This window comes from Sphaerodactylus townsendi, linkage group LG15 (genome assembly GCF_021028975.2).
Source record: "Sphaerodactylus townsendi isolate TG3544 linkage group LG15, MPM_Stown_v2.3, whole genome shotgun sequence".
Classification (NCBI taxonomy): domain Eukaryota; kingdom Metazoa; phylum Chordata; class Lepidosauria; order Squamata; family Sphaerodactylidae; genus Sphaerodactylus; species Sphaerodactylus townsendi.
In genome coordinates, this window is record NC_059439.1 from 17,237,238 (window position 1) to 17,260,008 (window position 22,771).

The window sequence follows — 22,771 nt, forward strand, 5'->3', positions numbered from 1 at the left end:
TAGCAGAGTAGCAAGTGGGGGGGGGGGGGTTCCTGCTCCCAGCCCTGGGAGCTTCACTGTGGGGTTCCCCAGGGCTTGGTGTTATCCTCCCTGCTTTCTAATATCTATATGAAGCCGCTGGGAGAGGTCACCAGAGGATTTGGAGTGAGGTGTCATTAATTTGTGGATGACATCCAGCTCTACCTCTCATTTCCAGCTGATTCAGGTGAGGCCCTTTGGGTGCTGGATGCTTGCCTGGAAGCGGTATTGGAATAGATGAGGACCAACAGACGGAAACAGAATCCAGATAAGATGGAGATGCTGCGGGTGGCGGGTCCCCATGTCCAAGAGATCAGGGAGTGTCCGGTTCTGGACGGAGTGGTGTTGCCCCTGAAGGACGGAGTACGAGACCTGGGGGTGCTCGTGGGTTCTACTTTATCCCTGGAATTGCAGGTGGCAGCGGTGGCCAGGAGTGCCTACCAGCAGCTCCGACTGGTTTGTCAGCTTTGCCCTTATTTGGACAAAAGGGAACTGGCCACTGTAATCACGCTCTGGTAACTTCCCGTCTTGACTACTGCAATGTGCTGTTCATAGGGTTTCCCTTGAAGACGGTCTGAAAGTTGGAGCTGCTGCAAAATGCAGCAGCTAGACTACTAACGGGTCAATCTGGCCAGTTACGTGTAACACCAGCCTCGAAAGAACTGCACTGGCTCCCTATTCGCTATCGGACCCAATTCAAGGTACTGACAATTATGTTTAAAGCCAAACGTCTCAGGCCCCACCTACCTAAAGGAATGCCTTCACCCATACATGCCAGACCACACACTGAGATTAAGCAGGGAGGTCTCCTTGGCTGAGGTGTGGCAGGTGTCTGTGTGTGTGTGTACGTACACGAGGGAGGGCTTCCTCTGTGGAAGGCCTTAAATTGTGGAACCACCTCTCTTTAGAAATTTGCCAGGTGCCAACATTATCTGGTTTCAGATGCCTGGTGAAAACCCTGCTGTTTACCCAGACCTTTAGTGGTTGACCCCCCGGGACCCTCTCACCGATGCCAGCAACAAGGGGGTCAGGTGGGGATTTTAAAGGGGTTTTAACAGATTTTACATATTGTTTTAACTGTGTTTTTCTTATGATTTTAACTTTGTATGTTTTAACGGGGTTTCGTCCCTATTTGCTAGCCGCCCTGAGACTAGGGTATAGGGCGGGATATAAATTGCAGACATAAATAAATAATGTAGCACAGAAGTCTTGGACATTTCACTTTTTCACATGCTGGCAGGATAATGGGCAGGCCTGTGGTGTTGAGCTTGAGGCTAGAGCGAAATGCCTTATGTGTATGAGCCGGAATTGTATCGGGTGGGCTGTGCCCAGAGTGATTTGAGTGGCTGAAGACGACTACCAAGTCAAAAGTATTGGATTCATCCCGGGTCAGTACTTCCACCTCCATCTCAGATTGACCATCAGCCAATGATTGTATCTCAGAACTGTGCGCACTCTACAGAACAATGATTGCATCACAGAATATGATGATCGCATGATAGAGACTTGTTGCCTGTGAACTAGCCCCAGGTCACCCAGCTGGCATGTGTTGGACTGCACAAGCTAATCTGGTTCACCAGATAAGTCTCCACAGCTCAAGCGGCAGAGCGGAAAATCAAACCCGGTTCTCCAGATCAGAGTGCACCTCCTCTCAACCGCTACACCACACTGGCTTTCGGTAACCATTTTGAAGATTTGCGAGGGGAGGATGGGACTGGGGAAACCCATATCTTCGTCAGCTTGTCCCCAAAAGTCACAGCTTCAGCAGCTATCAAAGTGCTCTCCCCCAAAAAAACCCACTCCCGTAAGGACCACAGAATACTTCCCAGCTGTTCTTTGCAGAGTGCCTAACATGACAGGTATTGTGTTTCCCCGAAAATAAGACAGTGTCTTATATTAATTTTTGCTCCCAAAGATGCGCTATGTCTTATTTTCAGGGGATGTCTTATTTTTCTGTGTTCTGTTCGTCGGGCATGCTTCCAAACAAACACTTTGCTACGTCTTACTTTTGGGGGATGCCTTATATTTCACACTTCAGCAAAACCTCTACTACGTCTTATTTTCCGGGGATGTCTTATGTTTGGGGAAACAGGGTAATTTGGACATAGGATCTCCACAGATAAATGTTCTGCGAGGTTGAAATTCAGGGCCAAAGGAACTGCCTGAGCAACATGACATTTAATCGGCATCTGCCAAGAACTTCCCGTCAGATCTTCCTTCTTGCAGCTTCGCACTTCATATAAATCACAGCACAAGTCTTTTTTTAAAATGTCCTTTTTTAAAAAGTGCTTTACAATGTTTATCATATCTGTCCTCACAACATCCCTGTGAGGTAGGCCCTACAGGAATGGATGCTGAAAATAAGAGAAGCGACTCGCCCAAACGTCATCCCAGTGAGTCTGTGGCTTAGGGTGGGATTTGAACCCAACTCCAAACTCTGCCCTCGGTTCCATCTCCCCACTGTACATTTTGCCCAGCACTAAGAGAGAAGACAATATCTATACTGGTGATTAATGACAAAGATCTTTATATATATATGTATAATATGTATATATATGTACACACAAACTTGGCCCGCACATGGTCAGTATGTATAGTCTTTGCCCCCCAGATCTTGCAAGTAGGCGACCCCCTCGTCGAGATGTGTGAGAGGCACGGTGTCCTCCTCGCTGATGTGCCACTTGAACTCTGCCTTCAAGGGTGGGCGTTGATTGTCAGGAAAGGCCAGAGAGAAGAGGGCTTCGGGCTCACAAACAAATTTGTACACGTAACGCTCGCCAGCCACCTGCAGAGGTGAAACACAAAGGGGGCAGACCTTGTTCTGAATAACAGAAGCCACAGGACTTCCCATAACGGCGGTTGGGAACACTCTATGGTCAAGCCTCACAAGCTGCCATTGAAAGCAATCGGTGCCAAAATCATTTGTTACAAGGGCCGGATATAAATATGACTTGGTCGGGCTAGGAGGGGGGGGGGGGCCACATGAACATAAGATCATAAGAACTAGCCTGCTGGATCAGACCAGAGTCCATCTAGTCCAGCATTCTGCTACTCGCAGTGGCCCACCAGGTGCCTTTGGGAGCTCACGGGCAGGATGTGAAAGCAATGGCCTTCTGCAGCTGCTGCCTCCACTGGCCTCAGAATGGCACGAGGGGATGTAGAAGAAGAAGAGTTTGGATTTATATCCCCCCCTTTCTCAAGGAGACTCAAGGGGGCTTACAATCTCCCTTCCCTTCCCCCCGCAACAAAACCCTGTGAGGTGGGTGGGGCTCAGAGAGTGCCAAAGAACTGTGACTAGCCCAAGGTCACCCAGCTGGCATGTGTTGGAGTGCACAAACTAATCTTGTTCCCCAGATCAGCCTCCACAGCTCAAGTGGCAGAGCGGGGAATCAAACCCGGTTCTCCAGATTAGAGTGCACCTGCTCTCAACCACTACACCATGCTGGCTTGTCTAGGGCCGGACTGGTAAACCTGCAGCAAGGTGGGTTAGCTGCCTTGAGCGGCAACCCTCCCCAAGCCAGATTGGGAGCGAGGGGAGTTTGCTCAGCTGGTTCGCAGACCTGATAAGCCCCCTCAGGGGGCCAGATCCTGCCCCCAGCCACACGTTTGACACCCCTGATCTGGACCTTGTTAAGCTAGAATTGAAGTGTATGAGATGGATCCCACAAAAACTGGGCAGGATTCCCAGGGATAAAGAGACACTGTTTCAGTCTTTCACCTCCCCTGGACCAAACAACAATATTCTTGGAAACTTATCAGAGCGTCTGGTGACATTTTCCTACTGATACTATTACAGTGCTTTTTAAAAGGGGCCTACTTGTTTTACCCAAAAGAGACATAAGAACAAGCCTGCTGGATCAGACCACAGTCCATCTAGTCCAGCACTCTGCTACTCACAGTGGCCCACCAGGTGCCTTTGGGAGCTCACGTGCAGGATGTGAAAGCAATGGCCTTCTGCTGCTGCTGCTCCTGAGCACCTGGTCTGCTAAGGCATTTGCAATCTCAGATCAAGGAGGATCAAGATTGGTAGCCATAAATCTGTCCAAGCCCCTTTTAAAGCTATCCAGGTTAGTGGCCATCACCACCTCCTGTGGCAGCAGATTCCAAACACCGATCACACGTTGCGTGAAGAAGTGTTTCCTTTTATTAGTCTGAATTCTTCCCCCCAGCATTTTCAATGTATGCCCCCTGGTTCTAGTATTGTGAGAATTGTGAGACCACCTGGAACAGAGTGGCAAGTGCTGAAGTCAAAGCTTGGCTCGCAATCTGAGTTTGATCCCAAGAGAAGTCGGTTTCAGGTAGCCGACTCAAGGTTGACCCATCCTTCCACTGTTCCGAAGTCAGTTATGTGAGTATGTAGCTTGCTGACAGGAAAGCCTTCAGTGCCCTGGTCCCTACCTGGTGGAACAATCTCCCCCCACTATCAGGACCTAGAACAGTTCCGCAGGGCCTGCAAGTCGGAGTTGTTACGCCGGGATTTGGGGGAGGCCAGCCGCTGAGGTGCCATCCCTTGTATTCTGTCTCTCCTATTCCATTCCATCTCTGGAATTACATCTGTTAATGAGTGCCGTTATACTGAAATTACTGGAGTGGCAATGCTTTGGAGTTATTGGATATTTTAATGATTTTAACTGAAGTGTAATTTATTATTTTACTGTGGTTTGTTGATTGTCGTGTCAGTTGATCTGTACACCGCCCGGAGCCCTTATGGATGGGGCAGTATATCAAATCTAAGAAATGAATGAATGAATGAATGAATGAATGAATGAATGAATGAATGAATGAATGAATGAATGAATGCAAACCACCCCGTAAATATCTGTCTAGCAAACCCTGTGATGTGAGGTCACTCCATGGGCCTCTAATGACCTGGTTCTTGTACAGGGGACTGCGTTTACCTTTATGCGCTTTTACTGAGAGTCCTTCGGGGTAAACATCTTCATCTACCCTCCCTTTTCAATTGAGTCCTGGTGCTAGCGAATAGCATGAAGTGGTCAACCTGAGTCCAAATTGTAACTCTTAGGTAGGGACAAACATGGCTGACTGCTCCTTTGTGTCAAAAGAAAAACAAATACCCTCGTATATAGAAAGCTAGCATGAATGGAAGGGGTTTGCTTAGTTTTCTTAAACCCGACTTTCCTCCCTACTGAGAAACCCAGAGGAAATTAAACTGTTGTTCTTCCTTCCTTTCTTTTACCTTCACAATAGTGAACTAGTAAGGTAGGTTAGGCTGAGAGTGACTGCCCAAAGATCATCCAGAAAGCTTCTATGGCCAAGCTGGAATTCGAACCTGGGTCTCTTAGATTTTAGTCCAGCATTCTAACCACAACATCCCGCTGGGTTGTGAATTCTCAGGATTCCAGAGGTGAGGACAGGGGTCTGCAACCTGCGGCTCTCCAGATGTTCATGGACTAAAATTCCCATCAGCCCCTGCCAGCATGGCCAATTGTAGTCCATGAACATCTGGAGAGCAGCAGGTTGCAGACCCCTGGTCTAGAAGAATGGGACTACTAGATGTTCCATAATGTACAAGCCATAACGTGCTCCCATTCCACACCCATTCATCCCTGTCTCGAACACCAAGCTCAAATCAAATCATGACTGTATAGCAACTGAATGCTCAAGTCCAGTTCTGATCAAAAACGCACCTTTTGCATAATCCCCTTTTCATAATAGTAACGAAGAGAGCGACTCAACTTGTCGTAGTTCATGGCTGGCCGGTTCTTCTGCATACCCCAAAGACGTGCCACCTACAGAACCAATCCAGAATGGAGAGAGAAGGGAAAAAATATCATTGCCCTGTTCAGTAGCAGCGTACATATTTTCTGCCTCTCTTCCAAATGATCCTCATGGCAACAGTCCCATGGGATAGGTCTGGCTGAGAATATGTCACTGACCCGAAGTTACCCAGAGACCTTCCATGGCAGAGTGGAGATTCAGACCTGGGTCTCCCCAAACCCAAGTCCAGCCTTCTAATCACTACATCACCCTGGCCTACAGAACCAATCTCCATGGGAGACAGTGCCCTGTTTAATACAAGGTAGGCCTCTCCCACCCAGTGACTTGGTTCCAATTCTAATAAGATTGGTGTCTGGGTGGAGCAGAGGGGGCTTGAACCCCAGGTGTAACTTCCGTGAGTCATGTGGGGCAGTGCATTCAGCCACCAGACCCCCCTTCCCTCCTCCCCAGGAGTGAGGAGGAGGAGGAGAAGAAGAGGGGGAGGAGTTTGGATTTATATCCCCCTTTCTCTCCTGCAGGAGACTCAAAGGGGCTTACAATCTCCTTGCCCTTCCCCCCTCACAACAAACACCCTGTGAGGTGGGCGGGGCTGAGAGAGCTCCGAGAAGCTGTGACTAGCCCAAGGTCACCCAGCTGGCGTGTGTGGGAGTGTTCAGGGTAATCTGAATTCCCCAGATAAGCCTCCACAGCTCAGGCGGCAGAGCGGGGAATCAAACCCGGTTCCTCCAGATTAGATACACGAGCTCTTAACCTCCTACGCCACTGCTGCTCCCAGTCAACTCCTCCTCCTCCTCCTGCTCCCTGTCGCCCCCCCACCCCACAGCTTACTTCGCTTCGCTTAGCTTACTACCAGGTGAGCAAGTGGCACTGCTGCCCATTAGAGGCAGAGGTGGGTTGCAGCCTATTCGCACCTATTCGGTAGAACCGGTTACTAAAATTTTCTCAAATTGGAGAACCAGTTATTAATGATTAACTCCACTAGGGACAAGGGGGTAATCTCTGTCCCTGGGTACAACAAATCTCATCAAGTGGGGGATGCAAAATCGCCCCCAGGTCCCCCTGCCCCCCATGGCACCCCCCCCCCCACGTGTGTATGAACTGTATGAAATAATACAATATATAGTAATTCTATTTTTTTTTGTTCATTGGTATAAAGGTTGGGAAAGTATTATAGGTAAAGATTTTTCATTTTCTTTTTTTCCCTTGAAATTTATATTGGAAAGAGAGGAGTTTAAACTACTCTTTTAGATTAAGGATTTTGGATCTCTCCCTCTGTTAGTTTTCTTTCAAGTGGAATAGATATAGGAATCTGGAGGGGAAGTAGAAAGTAGGGAAGGAGGGAGGGAAATATGGGAAGGAGGGAGGCAATATAGGATATTTTGGGGGGTTAAGAGAGATAGACAATTAGATATATTTGTAATGCATTAACAATTGTAAACAGTTTTTGGTTTCTCTCCTTACTTATGTTATTATTTAAAATCAATCAATATCATTATATAAAAAAGAAATAATACACTACCTTTCAGTATATTGCTTTTTTAATACTTTAAACAGTCATTATTTGAATCTAGAGGAGGAACGAAGGAGAACTGCACCTGGGGCGCACGCACCCTGCGTCCTTGCCACAGCCCCGCCCAGGAATGCCCACCCCCAGAATGCCTGGCCACGCCCCCATCATGCCCCGCCCAGCCCCCTTGGCGCTACATCACTGTTTGAATCCCATCAACATCAGAACCTGTTCCTAAAATTTTTGAATCCCACCACTGATTAGAGGCTTTCAATTAACACAACGAGAATTGCTTCATGCACCCAAGTCCATTGCCCCACTGAAGAAGAGTCGAGGCAGGGGTGGAAAAAAATGTCAGCGCTTGCCTCAGATACCATTTTCTGTAATTACATCCCTGAAGATAGAAGAAGAGTTTGAATTTATACCCGACCTTTCTCTCCTGTCAGGAGACTCAAGGTGGCTTACAAGCTCCTTTCCCTTCCTCTCCCCACAACAGACACCTTGTGAGGTAGGTGGGGATAAGAGACATCTGAGAGAACTGTGACTAGCCCCAAGTCACCCAGCAGGCTTCATGTGCAGGAGTGCGGAAACAAATCTGGTTCACCAGATAAGCCTCTACTGCCGCTCAGCTGGAGGAACGAGGAATCAAACCCAGTTTTCCAGATTAAAATCCACCTGCTCTTAACCACGACACCACGCTAGCATGTGCAGCTTGTTAAAGACCCGGTAAGAAGGAAGCCTCCATGGGTGTGTGGTGCGCTCTTGGCTCGGCTGCAGGAAGGATTTAGGCTGGGGAGGGGGGCCTCTCACCTCTTCTGGTTCAATGAGTTTGAACTCCATCCCTCTGCCAGTCCAGGCAATGAAGTCGGAGTTGCTGGGGTCATCCAGCAAAGCGACCAAGAACTGCCAGAGCTGCAAAGACCCCCGCCGTTGATAAGGAGGACCCTCACGGTAGCTGCCCACTTCTTGCTTGACGTCTCCTGGAAGAGAGGACACAGTTTAAATCCCCTCTTTCCCCTTCTTTCTTTGTGCCTGAACTCTTTGGGGCATTCAGGCCCCTTCCGCACATGCAGAATAATGCACCTTCAATCCACTTTCAATGCACTCTGCAGCTGGGTTTTACTGTGCGGAATAGCAACATCCAGTTGCAAACAATTGTGGAAGTGGATTGAAAGTGCATTATTCTGCCTGTGCGGAAGGAGCCTCAGTCTTTTGTGGAAATTTGTTTTAGTGACAGAAGGCTTATAGAGTATATGCTCCCTTCGTATAACCCAGGGCTGTGTTCAAAAGTGATTTCTGGGTTAAGCAGAGAAATCTAGAAAAAGTAAATATGGTGCTAGCAAGCCTTGAACTCAGGAGCGAGGGAGGTACCCCTCAGATTTGGAATTGGCAAGTGGAACTTTCAAGATTCTCTGATCAACATCAGAATCACAAGGGTGTCATGGGATGCTACTTTGAAGCACAGGCGAGCTTTCAAAATACAGTAATGGGGGAGTTGGGGTGTTGTGGGTTTTCCGGGTTGTATGGCCGTGTTCTGCCAGCATTTTCTCCTGACGTTTCGCTTGCATCTGTGGCTGGCATCTTCAGAGGATCTGATGGTAGTAAAGCAAGTGGAGTATATATACCTGTGGAATGTCCAGGGTGGGAGAAAGAACCATTTGCATTGGTTAAAAGTGTTAAGGGGGCAATTTGCAAGTGTAATTACATTTAACACTTTTAAGCCATGAAAGCCTTCGACAATACAACGGGGGGAGTCGCCATTTGTCTGGGGTCTGGCACTTGTCTGTGACAAGAACTGTGTTCCAGTCTGAGTGACCTATTCTTCTTTTGGGAAAGGCTCTGAAGAGACAGAACACAAAAAGATAGCAGTGGGATTGTGCCTGCTGTCCCTGCACTACTCAATGACTTGGATCCTGTGACATTAGTTTGCTTTTGCACCCAAGCTCACTGCCAGCAAAAACTTGCAAAAGCAGTATACTCTATGGGCCTTACATTTTCAAGGGCCCCACATTAAATATTTGAAAGGTGTCTGGTGAGATCTGCATCTCACTGTGTTCTCACAATCTGGCAATGCTGTTTTCATTTGGGGGGATGAATGGTACATGCTATGGGTTCTACATATGTGCAGGCATGTCTTGGCTTGTGTCACATGCACAGGTGTGGTGTCCTTTGTGTTCTCTCATGTTTCCAAGCCGCTGTAGCATGTGCTGTTACACTGCCGGTGGGGCCCTGTGCCGAAGACCCCTTTATAATATACGCCGCAAGCCCCACACTTGCTTAATCCGGCCCTGCCCAAGCTGATTTTTCATCGTTTGCCTGGCGTCAAAAACCAAGCATCGTATTTGATGCCATTGTCAAAGTCCAATTTGGAAGTGTGATTTGATGCGTGGAAACACAAGATGCTAAACCATTTGGGCTATTCTGCAACCGACTTTGCAATTCAGCTTGGGCGAGCGCTCTAGCACAGTTCCACGGCAATGTTCCACGGGATCTGGTCTATGGAACTGATGTCTCTTCCATTCTCAGGTGGAAATTCTGGGTGCAGGGAAAGCAAGGGGAGCTCATCTAGCTGATGAACCTCGACAGGATTCTATTCCTAACCTTCAAGCTTCTCCGGGACGACGCAAACCTCGTCAGCAAACGGTCGCATTTGCTTCTCATAACTGTACCCTGCAGAAGAAAAAGAAATGGTCGAGGATGTCAGGAAGGGCCCTGACCGGGGTCTAGAGGAGGGGGACCCACCCTTCGTTCAGAAGGCCATTGGCCCTGGGCTAGGCACCAGCTCGTCTGCTCCCCCCTCCCTTCCTTAGCATCAGACTGATAACCAGGAAGAAGAAGGAGGAGGAGGAGGAGGAGGAGGAGGAGAAGAGTTTGGATTTATATCCCCCCTTTCTCTCCTGCTCAAGGGGGCTTACAATCTCCTTGCCCTTTCCCCCTCACAACAAAACACCCTGTGAGGTAGGTGGGGCTGAGAGATCTCCGAGAAGCTGTGACTAGCCCAAGGTCACCCAGTTGGTGTGTGTGGGAGTGTACAGGCTAATCTGAATTCCCCAGATAAGCCTCCACAGCTCAGGCGGCAGAGCTGGGCATCAAACTCGGCCCTCCTAGGTGTGATGGTTCCTGCCTTTTGTGTTAACGTTTTGTAATTGAATCACTGTATTGTGTCCTTTGTTTTTATGTTGCAGCTGCGGCACCTTGGCCCAGCAGGGGCGGGTCCCTGCAGTCCAAGGCTGTGGGGATTTAAGGTCTATCGCTTGCCATGTGTCCTCAGAAATCGTCTATCTCTCGTTGTGCCTTGATCACCAATAAAGTCTATCGTTTTAAATCTACAGCTTGCTTTATTCCGGGACTGAGGTCTTACAGAGGATTTGATTGGCAACAGGAATCAGTACTGCTCCCCAATATTAAGGTAACCAACATTGAGGATTGCCTACCAGAATAGTAAAGAAAGCTACTTCTCCAAGGTGCCCTAATGGCCTGAACTAGTTCTAGGAAGACCCGTCATTTCCCGGAAAAGCTTCCCGGAACTCATTCCATCTCTTGTTGTGGGCAACTGGAGAGATTCCAGTTTGACCTGTGCTCCCCCACCCCAACACCCAGTTGCAGATTATTTGTAACGTAATGGAGACAATGCTTTAACTAGGGCTGTGCATCTTAATAAAGTCGAAATGAAAATAAACCCGAAAAAAACACAACAGCTTTTTCCGTTTTATTTTCGGCCCACGAAATGGCTGCAATTTAAGGAAACTGAAAAGCGAATCCGGAAAAATGCCAACATTTTCCAGCATTTAAAAAAAGCCACTTCAGCTCTGCCACCCATTTTAAAATGGGGGGAACCCCTCTCCCTCACTTTTACCTGCTGAACTTGGAGAGAGCAGGCGGAAATGAACGCTGAGCTCTGCGGCTCGGAATTATTCAGGATCAGGATTAAAAGATGGGGAAAAATGGAAAAACCCCTCCCAAAAAGAGCCTGGGGAAACCTCCCATGTGCTGATGGTCACAAACCAACCACCTGCGTGTTTTCGGCCAAACCCAAGTTATGACACTGCAAAGTTTTCAAAATTGTGATGAAACAGGAAAGGGAAGGGGTGAGCTGGTATATGGAAGGGTCCTTCCAGTGGCAATTTGGAACTGATCTTACACTCTTATTGGAGAATCACTTCAAGACTGCAGAATTCCAGTGAAGCCGCTTGGAGAAGAAATAGTAACAATAGTAACAATAACAACAACAACAACAGGAAGAAGAAGGAGGAGGAGGAGTCTGGATTTATACCCCACCTTTCTCTCCTGTAAGGAGACTCAAGGTGCCTTACAAGCTCCTTTCCTTCCCCCACAACAGACACTTTGTAAGGTAGAAGAGAGGAAGAGTTTGGATTTATATCCCCCCTTTCTCTCCTGCAGGAGATTCAAAGGGGCTTACAATCTCCTTGCCCTTCCCCCCTCACAACAAACACCCTGTGAGGTAGGTGGGGCTGAGAGAGCTCCGAGAAGCTGTGACTAGCCCAAGGTCACCCAGCTGGCATGTGTGGGAGTGCCCAGGCTAATCTGAATTCCCCAGATAAGCCTCCACAGCTCAGGCAGCAGAGCTGGGAATCAAATCCGGTTCCTCCAGATTAGATACGAGAGCTCTTAATCTCCTATGCCACTGAGAGAGTTCCGAAGAACTGTGACTAGCCCTAGGGGATTTTGCAGATTTTAACTAATAAAATATATGATTACTTTTTGCACTATCGACCTCAGCATCTCCTAGATTCCAGGCAAAGAAAACAGAAACCCAGAAACCCTTCTTACCTAACATACCATCCAGGTTGGAATGACTCGGGAATCCCTCCATGTTTGCGTACATCGAATGGCAGCTGGGAATATCTATTAAGAAAAGCAAAGTGCCCTGGAATAAGTAGATGCATTTTGAGGACCTCTTCTCCAGTGGAATACATAAGGCAGTTGTTTGGTGTGTTTTGCTGCTTGAGATGGTAGACGTATCAAACCGAACAACAGCTTTGTACCAAATGGCTATAAGTACTAATGTACTCTGCAGAATAAACAATGTTTCCAAATAAATACAAATTTCTCTGGTGTGTTGATTTCACAGTCATAGCAGTGTTGTGTGTTTCTGTGAAAATTAATAAACATCAGTCATCTTTCAACTTACAGGACAATACGTTGGGCGATTGATAATCTCTTAACCAAATCATATTCCAACTGTTCTCAAACACAAAAAAATGTGTATTCAAAATGTAAGTCTAATCTCAAACCTTCTTCTTTCGTGGCCTGATTTCATGCTCATCAATAGATTTTAAAAGTCCAAAGCCCTGGCTGCCAGTGCAATGGGGGCAAAGGCCAGGAGGAAGCTGACTAGCGTCGGCTCCTCCTCCTTGGGCTATGTTCTGGACTGCCCTCGCTATGCCGGCAGGGGCACAGGGATGCCAGGAGGGCTGCGGCGACTGTATGCTATCAGATTGGCCCCTCCACCTGAGCAAGTGCCCTGAACACTCTTCCGTATGAGACGCCACTATCCCTTTTCAATCCATTTGCCAAGGATTTCACTACATGTTGCAGTTTCTTTTATTTTAAGCTTTTTTCCCCTTTTCCAAATGTGGTTTGCAGGATTTTTTTTTTTGCAAGGGAGATAAAAGCAGGAGAGCCATTTTCTTGCTGTGAAAAAAACACCCCTAGCGGTTTTTACTTTTGTCTTGCATGTGTATTTTTTCCCCTCTGTCTATGTATCAACTGCCACCAAGTTGCTTCCGACCAGTGGCGGAGCTACAAGGGAACAGGGGGTGCGCTGTGCACATGCCTGGGGGGCACAGAAAATCGCCCCCAGGCTCCTCCCCCTTCTCACATCTTAGTTCCTCTCCTTTTCCTATAACTTTTTCAGGCTGATAAAAGGCCTGTTCACAGTAAAAACAGCCTGAGGAACTATGGTTCCCAGGAGACCTTAGGGCTCACAAGGTCTCCTGGGAAGTATAGTTTCCATCAGGCCGTTTTTAAGCCTGAACTGTGAATAGGCCTTTTTTTCAGCCTGAAAAAGTTCGAGGAAAAGGAAAAGAACGAAGGTAAGTGTGAGAAGGGGGAAAGGAGGGAAGGGGGGTGCCGCGGGGGGTGGAAAATATAGACTGCACACTGGGCCCAGTTTGGCCCAGCTACGCCTCTGCTTTTGACTCACAGCAACCCTATAAATCAATGTCCTCCAAAAACGTCCCCTCCTTCACAGGTCTTGCAAACTGAGGGCTCTGGCTTTTATTAAAGAGCCAACTTATCTCATGTTGGGTCTTCCTCTTTTCCTGCTGCCTTCAACTTTTCCTAGCCCTATTGTCTTTTCCAGGGATTTTTCTAGAACAGGCTAAAAACAGCTTAACACTGGCTTTTCCAGTGATAGAACGCTCCATCCCGTGCTATCCTCCTTGTTAAACAAACCTGGTACCTAAACTGGCAAAGTCCCAAACAAACCCACGGTTTAAAACACATACATGTTCAGCGATTACTTGTTTACTAAATGGGACACCTGGCTAGAGTCAATGTGCTATAATGGTTAGACTAGCAAAGACCTGGGCATTATACGGCCGGCGGGCCGTATCCGGCCCGCCAGATGACCCTGACCGGCCCCCTTGCCTTGCTGGGGAGCACAGGCGTTTTTGCCTAGGGACAGTACCTCTTGTCCCCGGGCGCATCCATTTTGGTCACGTGGGGGGCGCCAAAACATCCCTGCACACAAGCTGATTCAGTAGGCCTTAGCAAGCCCGGCACTGAGGCAGCGACTGTTGCCAGTGGCTGTTGTAGCCCCGCCCACTCTGTACGGTGGCCTGGAGTGTCCAGGGGGCGGGGGAGAAATCCCACTGTGCTCCCAGGAGCAGGACTGGGGCGCTCCGCCTCCCCTCCCTCTGACCCAGTGTGCCTTATTCTCCCTTACTCACACGCCTTCTCAGCACACTGGCTCCGATAGGCACAGGAGAGGGGAAGCTGAGCTGGATCCCAGCAGCAACAGAACTGATGATGATGCTGGCATTTGTTTGGTAAACCTTCAGATGGGGGTGATTTGTGAGAGATTTATATGCTTAAAAGTTAATTTCCCCTTGCACTGGCTTGGAGCTGTTTCTCAGGCCAACCTACCTCACAGGGTTGGTGTAAGGACAAAATTAGGAAAGAGAGTTGGTGGGGAGAGAGCCATGTATGTTTTGCTGGGGGTGGGGGGTGTTTTGTGCAGTGGTGCAAAAAATCATTGTTTGGTCGTGGTGGGGAAGGGTGGCCGCCCATACCGGTGGAGGGGGCGCCAAATTCAGGTTTTGTCCCCGGGCTCCAGTTTGCATAGATACACCTCTGGGGGGTGAAGCGCTTTGAAAGCCCCGCGAGAAGCTGGTTGCCTTGGCTGCCGGCTTCGCGGGGCTTTCAAAAGCCAGCGCCCTGTACCTTGTTAGCGCTGGTGTGTTTTGAGAAGCCCGCAGAAGCCGGTTGCCTTGGCTGTCGGCTTCTGTGGGGCTTTCAAACCACCTTGCCCCTGGCTTGTTGGGGAGCTGAAAGCCCGCGAAGCGGTTGCCTTGGCTGCGGCTTCTGCGCGGGCTTTCAAACCACCGCCTTCTGGCTGGGGAAGCCTTTAAAGCCCGCGAAGCGGTTGCCTTGGCTGCCGGCTTCTGCGGGCTTTCAAAACCACCTCGCCCTGGCTTTGCTGGGGCCGCTTTGAAAGCCCCGCAGAAGCTGGTTGCCTTTGGCTGCCGGCTTCTGCGGGCTTTCAGCCTCAGCCTTGCTGGGGCGCGAGGTGTCTTTGAAAGCCCCGCAGAAGCCGGTTGCCTTGGCTGCCGGCTTCTGTGGGCTTTCAAAACCACCTCGCCCCCCCTGCGTTTTGGCCTGGCCCTCCACAATATTTTCTGTTTCTTATGCGGCCCCATGGAAAAAATAATTGCCCACCCCTGGACTAGCATCTGGGAGACAAAGGTTTGAATCCCCATTTGTGCCATAGAAGCTTACTAGTCAACCTTGGACCAGCTATACCAGGGGTAGCCAACCTATGGTGCTCCAGATGTTCATGGACTACAATTACCATCAACCCCTGCCAGCATGGCCAGTTCCCAAGCTGGCAGGGTCTGATGGGAATTGTAGTCCATGAACATCTGGAGCACCATAGGTTGGCCACCCCTAAGCTATACCCAGTGGTGGGATCCAAAAATTTTAGTAACAGGTTCCCATGGTGGTGGGATTCAAACAGTGACGTAGCGCCAATGGGGCTGGGCGGGGCATGACGGGGGCATGGCCGGGCATTCTGGGGGCGGGGCGTTAATAGTTTCTCTGTTACTGCAAAAAACTCTTACTGTTAAAAAAAAGTTCCTAATTTCCAGCTGGTATCTTTCTGTCCATAATTTAAACTCATTATAGCAAGTCCTATCGTCTACTGCCAACAGAAACAACTACTTCTCCTCTAATTGACTGCATGTCAAATACTTAATACTTTCAAATACTTAATTTTGTTTCTAGAAATCAAAAGAAGGATACTTTCCTTAAACAAGGAACTTTACCATATTACTAAAACATGTTTTTAAAACAGTCCAACAGGGAGAATTATCCCGTTTTCTACCTTTGCTAACCAGCCATATAGAAAACAACAGGACTTTATGATTTTTGGACCTAATGGAATTTCTAACGGAAAAGCAGACCCAATTAGTAACCCCCTCTCGGCACACACAAATAATTAGTAACCCACTCTCGGGAACTAGTGAGAACCTGCTGGATCAGTGGTGGGATCCAAAAATTTTAGTAACAGGTTCCCATGGTGGTGGGATTCAAACAATGGGGCTGGGCGGGGCACGACGGGGGCGTGGCCGGGCATTCCGGGGGCATTAATAATTTATCTGTTACTGTAAAAAACTCTTACTGTAAAAAAAAAAGTTCCTAATTTCCAGCTGGTATCTTTCTATCCATAATTTAAACTCATTATAGCCAGTCCTATCGTCTACTGCCAACAGAAACAACGACTTCTCCTCTAATTGACTGCCTGTCAAGTAATATTTTCAAATACTTCATTTTGTTTCTAGAAATCAAAAGAAGGATACTTTCCTTAAACCAGGAACTGTACCATATTTCTACAACATGTTTTTAAAACAGCCCGACAGGGAGAATTATCCCGTTTTCTACCTTCGCTAGCCAGCCACATAGGAAACAACAGGACTTGATGATTTTTGGACCTAATGGAATTTCTAACGGAAAAACAGACCCAGTTAGTAACCCCCTCTCGGCACACACAAATAATTAGTAACCCACTCTCGGGAACTGGGGAGAACCTGCTGGATCCCACCTCTGTGCTGGATCCCACCTCTGGCTATACCCTCTCAGCCTAACCTAACTCCCAGGGTTGTTGGGAGGATATAATGGAGAAAGGGACAGGAATGTTGGAAATATGGTACGCACACCCGTTTTTATGCCCCCATGTAGGCTTTTTCTGATGCCATCTATTGCAACCTGTTTTTAAAGTCTATAATGTTTATATTTTTGTACTATTTATTGTACTGTATTTTTATCTGCTTTCATTTGTAAGCCGCCCTGAGTCCTCCGGGAAATTGGCCGGATAAAAATGCAATAAATATATAAATAAATCTGCTTCAAATTATTGGGGAGAAAACTGGAGTGTGTATAAATAAATAAACGTTGGTCTCGGGGGAAGGGGTAGAAAAGAGGGGCTTTGCCCTTTCTTTCTGCCTTAAAAGAGAGAATACAACAAGTCTGAAGATTTTAAAAACCATCGTTTTGCCCAAGAGTCCTAAAGGAACCAGCACACAGCCCACAAAGTTAAATACAGAGACAGATCCAGGAAAAAAAAAACTTGCCTGTAGAAATATGAGCAGCCCCTTTAAAAAAAACTTCCTTTTTTTTCCTGCTTGAGCAAGTCCAAACACCCCAGTTCTAGCCAACAAGTTTTCTATGCCCCTGAGCTAGGAAACTGTCACTCTCTCCCCCTCCTACTGACTTCCTCGGGCACAGATCCAAGGCTTGGCTCGAGTTCCCAACCTGCCCGCCCACCCCAGGAGCTTGAGTGGTGAAATCTGACACTCCCAGCCCAGTACTGGTGCCTCCATTTTGTGAATGAAATTCCTTTCCGTTCCATTCATGAAGCGGCTGGCTCCGGGCCAAACAGCGAAGGAGGGGGGGGGGAATTCGAGGTTATATAATGTAAGGCCTGCCCTGGGGAGTCCAACGGCGCCATCTGTTTCTCCGCCTGGGTTTTAAGGTTACCAAACGTACAAGACTTTCTCCCCCAGCAATATCTAGCTGTAGTTGGATTTATTTTTAATGCGGGGGTGGGGGTTTGCAGCTTAAGCACAGGTTGGATTTGAAGGAGAGAGCAGCCTCTGCCCGTGAAAGAAAGAGGCTGGAAAGAGTTACCAAAACGTTTAAGTAGGGGGGAAATAGAGGAAGTTTAGGCAGCTGTTTAGCACAGCCAAGAGACACCGTCATTCCTAATGCATGGTCTCAATTGCTCTGCTGGTGCTCAGGGGGCTAGCAGGGCGAGGCAATAAAAGATTGTAGAAGTGGAGCTAACGGAGCAACCCCAGGTGGTGGTGCGGGATCTGCAAGTCTCTTCGAAGGAGGGGGTATGCGCAAGGCCCCCACAACTCACCCGGGCCCCACAAGAATCCGGGGGTCGCCTTCAGAGACGGCTGCGCAACAGTTTGAAAAGCTATCGCTCCACAGCGAGATGCGCAAAAGCAGGACAGGCTCCCTACAACAGCCAATTGACCGCACGTCCTGACTCTCAGCAGTTTGCAAACCCCAGAGTACAGCACAGAAACTCTCTCAGTGTTGGGTGATTCCAGGCTGGGGAGTTATGGGAATGAGGTATCTCCAAGTCAAAAACAGGTCCGATGTAGAGTAATAAATCATGTGGTCTCAATACGGGATGTGGTGCGCTGGTTAAGAGCGGTGGTCTCTAATCGAGTGAGTGTAACCCCCATGCTCAGAATGGGTTGACCCAGAAAGGGGTGGAGACCCAAAGCAGGAGTGGGCTGCAGACCTCATGTAGTTGGAGGAGACAAGGCTACCAGACTCGGACTTTGGTTGTATAAGCCCTTAACACCTTGTTAAGGTAAACTGCAATATTGTTGGGAACTACTGGGAAGGTAGTTGTTTATTTTTTGCTATGTTGTAAATGTTGGAGTTTATTGTTTCAGGGTTTCTTTTTGTGGTTGTAATGGGTGAGAGTTCTCCTGGAAACCTTCATCATGTTGAATCCTGTTCATCAAGCCCTTGGAGTCTTCAGGAGCCAACCCACTTGCAAAGAAGAACTGGACTTGGCAGTATCAGTAGACTGTAAATATAAGGACTTGAAAATGCAACCTGAACAGGACCTTGAAATGTGATGTTAAATGTTGATGTTAAAAGTTAAGAAAGTAAACCATTTTGTTTTTAAAAATTTGTTGTTGCAAACTCATTCCACGTTCTGCCCCACAGAACCCACAAGCTGAGGTTACATGAGCCGGGTCTGTTTCCTCACTCCTTCATGTGAAGCCTGCTGGGTGACCTTGGGCCAGTCACAGTTCTCTCAGAATTCTCTCAGTTCCATTGACCTCACAAGGTACTTGTTGTGGGGAGAGGAAGGGGAAGGATTTTAAAGCCGCTTTGAGGCTCCTTGGGGCTGAGAAAAGTGGGGTATAAATCCAAACTCTCCTTCTTAACGTGTTGGTTGTTTTGTCAGTAATCAAGCTGTGAAACTGAAAAGACGGAATACTAACAAAATAACCTGTACCAGTTCAACATAAAGTTTCTTCTTCTCCTATGAATTTCTTTATTTGAGGTTAAAGAACAGCAATTAAAAAATTTTGCCCAAAAAGAAAAATCTGCCAGCTCTGGGTTGGGAAATTCTCGGGCATCTGAGAGTGAAGCCTAGAGTGGCCAGTGTTTGAAGAGGGGAGGGATCCCAGCAGGGCATGATGCCATAGAGTCCATCCTCCAAAGCCATTTTCTCCACTGGTGTTGATCTCTGTTGTCTGTGATCAGTTGCAACAGTAGGAGATTTTCAGCCCCCACCTAACGATTGGCAGCCACACTCTAGAACAGGGGTCTGCAACCTGTGGCTCTCCAGATGTTCATGGACTACAATTCCCAGATGCTGGCAGGGGCTGATGGGATTTGTAGTCCATGAACATCTGGAGAGCTGCAGGTTGCAGACCCCTGCTCTAGAACCAGAACAACCTGATTTTACAAACTCAACTATTTGAAGTCATGGACTTTCCAGCTCATGCCCAAGGCAACTGTGAGAGGAAGAGTGGGTCTACTTGTAGCCACATGGTGTGGTTGTCTGTTTTGTGCGGAAAGCAGTCTGCACAAGGAGAGGGGCGTTAAACCCTGTCTCCCCTCTCATCTTCCCATGCTGGGCTTTGGCAATTTTTGGCCAGCCCATCTTCACACATCATCATCATCATCATCATCATCATCAATTTAATTTGTACCCCGCCCAATCCCTGAAGGGCTCATGGCGGCTAACAACATAAGTAAATAAAATACGTTATATCATTATGACTAGTAAATACATAAGACTAAAATAAAGTCAAATTTCAGATGGCGACTTAACACTACAAACCTAACAATATGCTAGTAATAATAACAGCAGCACTATATTAATACAAACAACATACATCAAACTAGATCTAGACTATCAAATCGGGGGCCGAACTGTGAGAAAACTTGTTCAAAAGAAAGACACAGGAAGCCCAGGGGACGGGATCTAGTCCCCCTCCCCAATGTACACCCATTATGTAAAAGAGACCAGACCCACCTTCTGGTTTAGATGTAAACAGATGGGAGATATATACAAAGGCAAATAGATTATTCAGCAAACGCATTCCGCACACATATCTAGATGCCTTTCTAAACGTAACATCTAACATTCCTTAAAGGAGAGATGGAAGGCTATGATCTCAGAACGAGCAGTCGCTACCGGCAAGCAAAACTAACTTTTAATACACAACACTGGCTCTTCAAGTTCCCAGCATCTGACCTCAGGCTAACATAAACTAGCTTGTACATTGAGGAAGGAATAGTCATTTCCTCATAAAATGCCTTACTTGTATATGCTGTGTTCTCCAATTGAAAGCCAGAAAACAAAACAGCTAATTTACTTTATAAAAAAATAAGAATAAGAAAACAGATTTAAAAAATTTAAGAAAACAGGAAAGCTTAATTCTGCCTTGTGTTATAGAACAACTCCCACAGTCCTTCACTCAGGACAGGGAAAGATAGTTCAATTGCTATAAATCTTCCTAATGCGGACACACCATCTTGAAGACACTGTGGTTGGCCTGTCTCTAGGAGAAGAGGAGGAGGAGGAGGAGTTTGAATTCATACCCCACCTTTCTCTCCTGTAAGGAGACTTAAGGAGGATTATAAACTCCTTTCCCTTCCTCTCCCCACAACAGACACCTGTTGTGAGCTCTGAGAGAACTGTGAGAGAGAGCTCTGAGAGAACTGTGACTAGCCCAAGGTAACCCAGCGGGAACGCAGGAGTACGGAAACACATCTGGTTGACCAGATAAGCCTCAGTCACTCAGGTGGAGGAGTGAAGAATCAAACCCGGTTCTCCAGATTAGAATCCACCTGCTCAAATTTCCTTCGTCTTCATAACTCACGTCCTACCTGCATCAAAACCGTAATCCATCTGCTCTTGCTTGATCACCATTCCTGCTGTGTACCGGGAGCTGCCGCCGCCTGCTGTGTTCGCCTGCTCATACATGGGGTCATGGAATTCCTGCTTGAAGCCCTGCGGGGGGTATGGCAGGCAGGGGGCAGACAACGGGCGCTGGTATGCAGTTGGGGCATCCGCTCCCAAGCCTTGTGCGGTGGAGAAGGGTTGGCCTGTCTCGGTAGGCAGCTGGTACAAGGATCTACAGTAGATACAGAAGGACAACTGGAATTGCTTATCAGTTTAAGGGCACTACCGCGCATGAAGAATAATATACTTTCAATCCACTTTCAATGCATTTTGCAGCTGGATTTTACTGTGCGGAATAGCAAAATCCACTTGCAAACAATGGTGAAAGTGGATTGAAAGTACATTATTCTGAATGTGCAAAAGTGCCCCAAGAGATGCATTTTGATCTGGACTTCACCGAGAAGATGGGGTGCAGAAACCACAACCTTTATCCAGTCCACCCAGTAATAAAATAAGGGGTTCTAGAATGCCAGACATAATGCTCTGAAAAAGAACATAAAATAAGCTGTAGTCTAGGAAGTGCCTGCTTCAACCCTTGATTCTGCCTCAAGACATAGTCTCTCAGCTTCATCAGCAATGTGGGGCTTTTAATAACAGCCTCAATTATAGGGGAGTTGAACAATTTTACCATGATAATATAAGCTACACACTTGGAACGCTGAAAATGCGATGTGTGGCTTAATGTCTTCCTGCAGACCTGAACTCATTCAGATATACTGAAGTGATGTACTCCCAAATCAACTCCCATGGGACCCATCCAAGACTTTTGGCTTCCACAAATCGATGTGCTGAGAGATATATATCACGAGGCCCCTTGGAAGATGCCAGAATAGAGGATGCTGGAATATGTCTCAGCATCAGTTTGGATACCATTTTCCAAGTGCTTTTGAAAGCAAGACTATTTATTCAGCAGTAGAAGAAGAAGAAGAAGAAGAAGAAGAAGAAGAAGAAGAAGAAGAAGAAGAAGAAGAAGAAGAAGAAGAAGAAGAAGAAGAAGAAGAAGAAGAAGAAGAAGAAGAAGAAGAAGAAGAAGAAGAAGAAGAAGAAGAAGAAGAAGAAGAAGAAGAAGAAGAAGAAGAAGAAGAAGAAGAAGAAGAAGAAGAAGAGGAGGAGGAGGAGGAGGAGGAGGAGGAGGAGGAGGAGGAGTTTGGATTTATATCCCCCCTTTCTCTCCTGCAGGAGACTCAAAGGGGCTTACAATCTCCTTGCCCTTCCCCCCTCACAACAAACACCCTGTGAGGTGGGTGGGGCTGAGAGAGCTACGAAAAGCTGTGACTAGCCCAAGGTCACCCAGCTGGCGTGTGTGGAAGTGTACAGGCTAATCTGAATTCCCCAGACAAGCCTCCACAGCTCAGGCGGCAGAGCTGGGAATCAAACCCGGTTCCTCCAGATTAGATACACAAGCTCTTAACCTCCTATGCCACTGCTGCTCCTTTGGGACTTTGGGAATTCCAGAGTGAGTGAGTGAGTGAGTGAGTGAGTGAGTGAGTGAGTGAGTGAGTGAGTGAGTGAGTGAGTGAGTGAGTGAGTGAGTGAGTGAGTGAGTGAGTGTGCAGACACTGCCTGAAGACTGCCGATGCGGGGGGGGGGGGGGGGCACCACTTCCCTAGTCAGCTGAATTCACTGATGAACTACTCTTACTGTCAAAAATTTCTACCTAATGTCCAGTCAGTACCTTTCTGCCCATAATTTAAATTGTAATTTAATGTCTCTCTGTTTGGACTCCACTTGGTGCCTTGACTTACCACCCAAGGGGCACTTCCTTGTGGGTGAGACAGGGAAGAGACAGGCAAATTTCAATTAATACATTGCTATTT

The 22,771-nt window shown here is 47.5% G+C and overlaps 1 protein-coding gene across 2 annotated transcripts in view; it reads right to left on the bottom strand.

The window, feature by feature from the left end:
* Positions 1 to 2,528: 2,528 nt before the first annotated feature.
* ETV4 (ETS variant transcription factor 4) overlaps positions 2,529 to 22,771 on the bottom strand; it is a 42,731-nt gene continuing 22,488 nt past the window's right edge. The window contains exons 10-15 of one of the 2 annotated variants that reach the window (XM_048517911.1): positions 20,879 to 21,126; positions 12,056 to 12,130; positions 9,866 to 9,934; positions 8,075 to 8,244; positions 5,667 to 5,768; positions 2,529 to 2,803 (exon numbers count right to left, since the gene is read on the bottom strand). In XM_048517911.1, coding sequence (XP_048373868.1) covers positions 2,603 to 2,803; positions 5,667 to 5,768; positions 8,075 to 8,244; positions 9,866 to 9,934; positions 12,056 to 12,130; positions 20,879 to 21,126 — 865 coding nt within the window. In that variant the 3' untranslated portion in view covers positions 2,529 to 2,602. The remainder of the gene's footprint in view (positions 2,804 to 5,666; positions 5,769 to 8,074; positions 8,245 to 9,865; positions 9,935 to 12,055; positions 12,131 to 20,878; positions 21,127 to 22,771) is intronic. The other variant, XM_048517910.1, reaches the window with a different exon arrangement.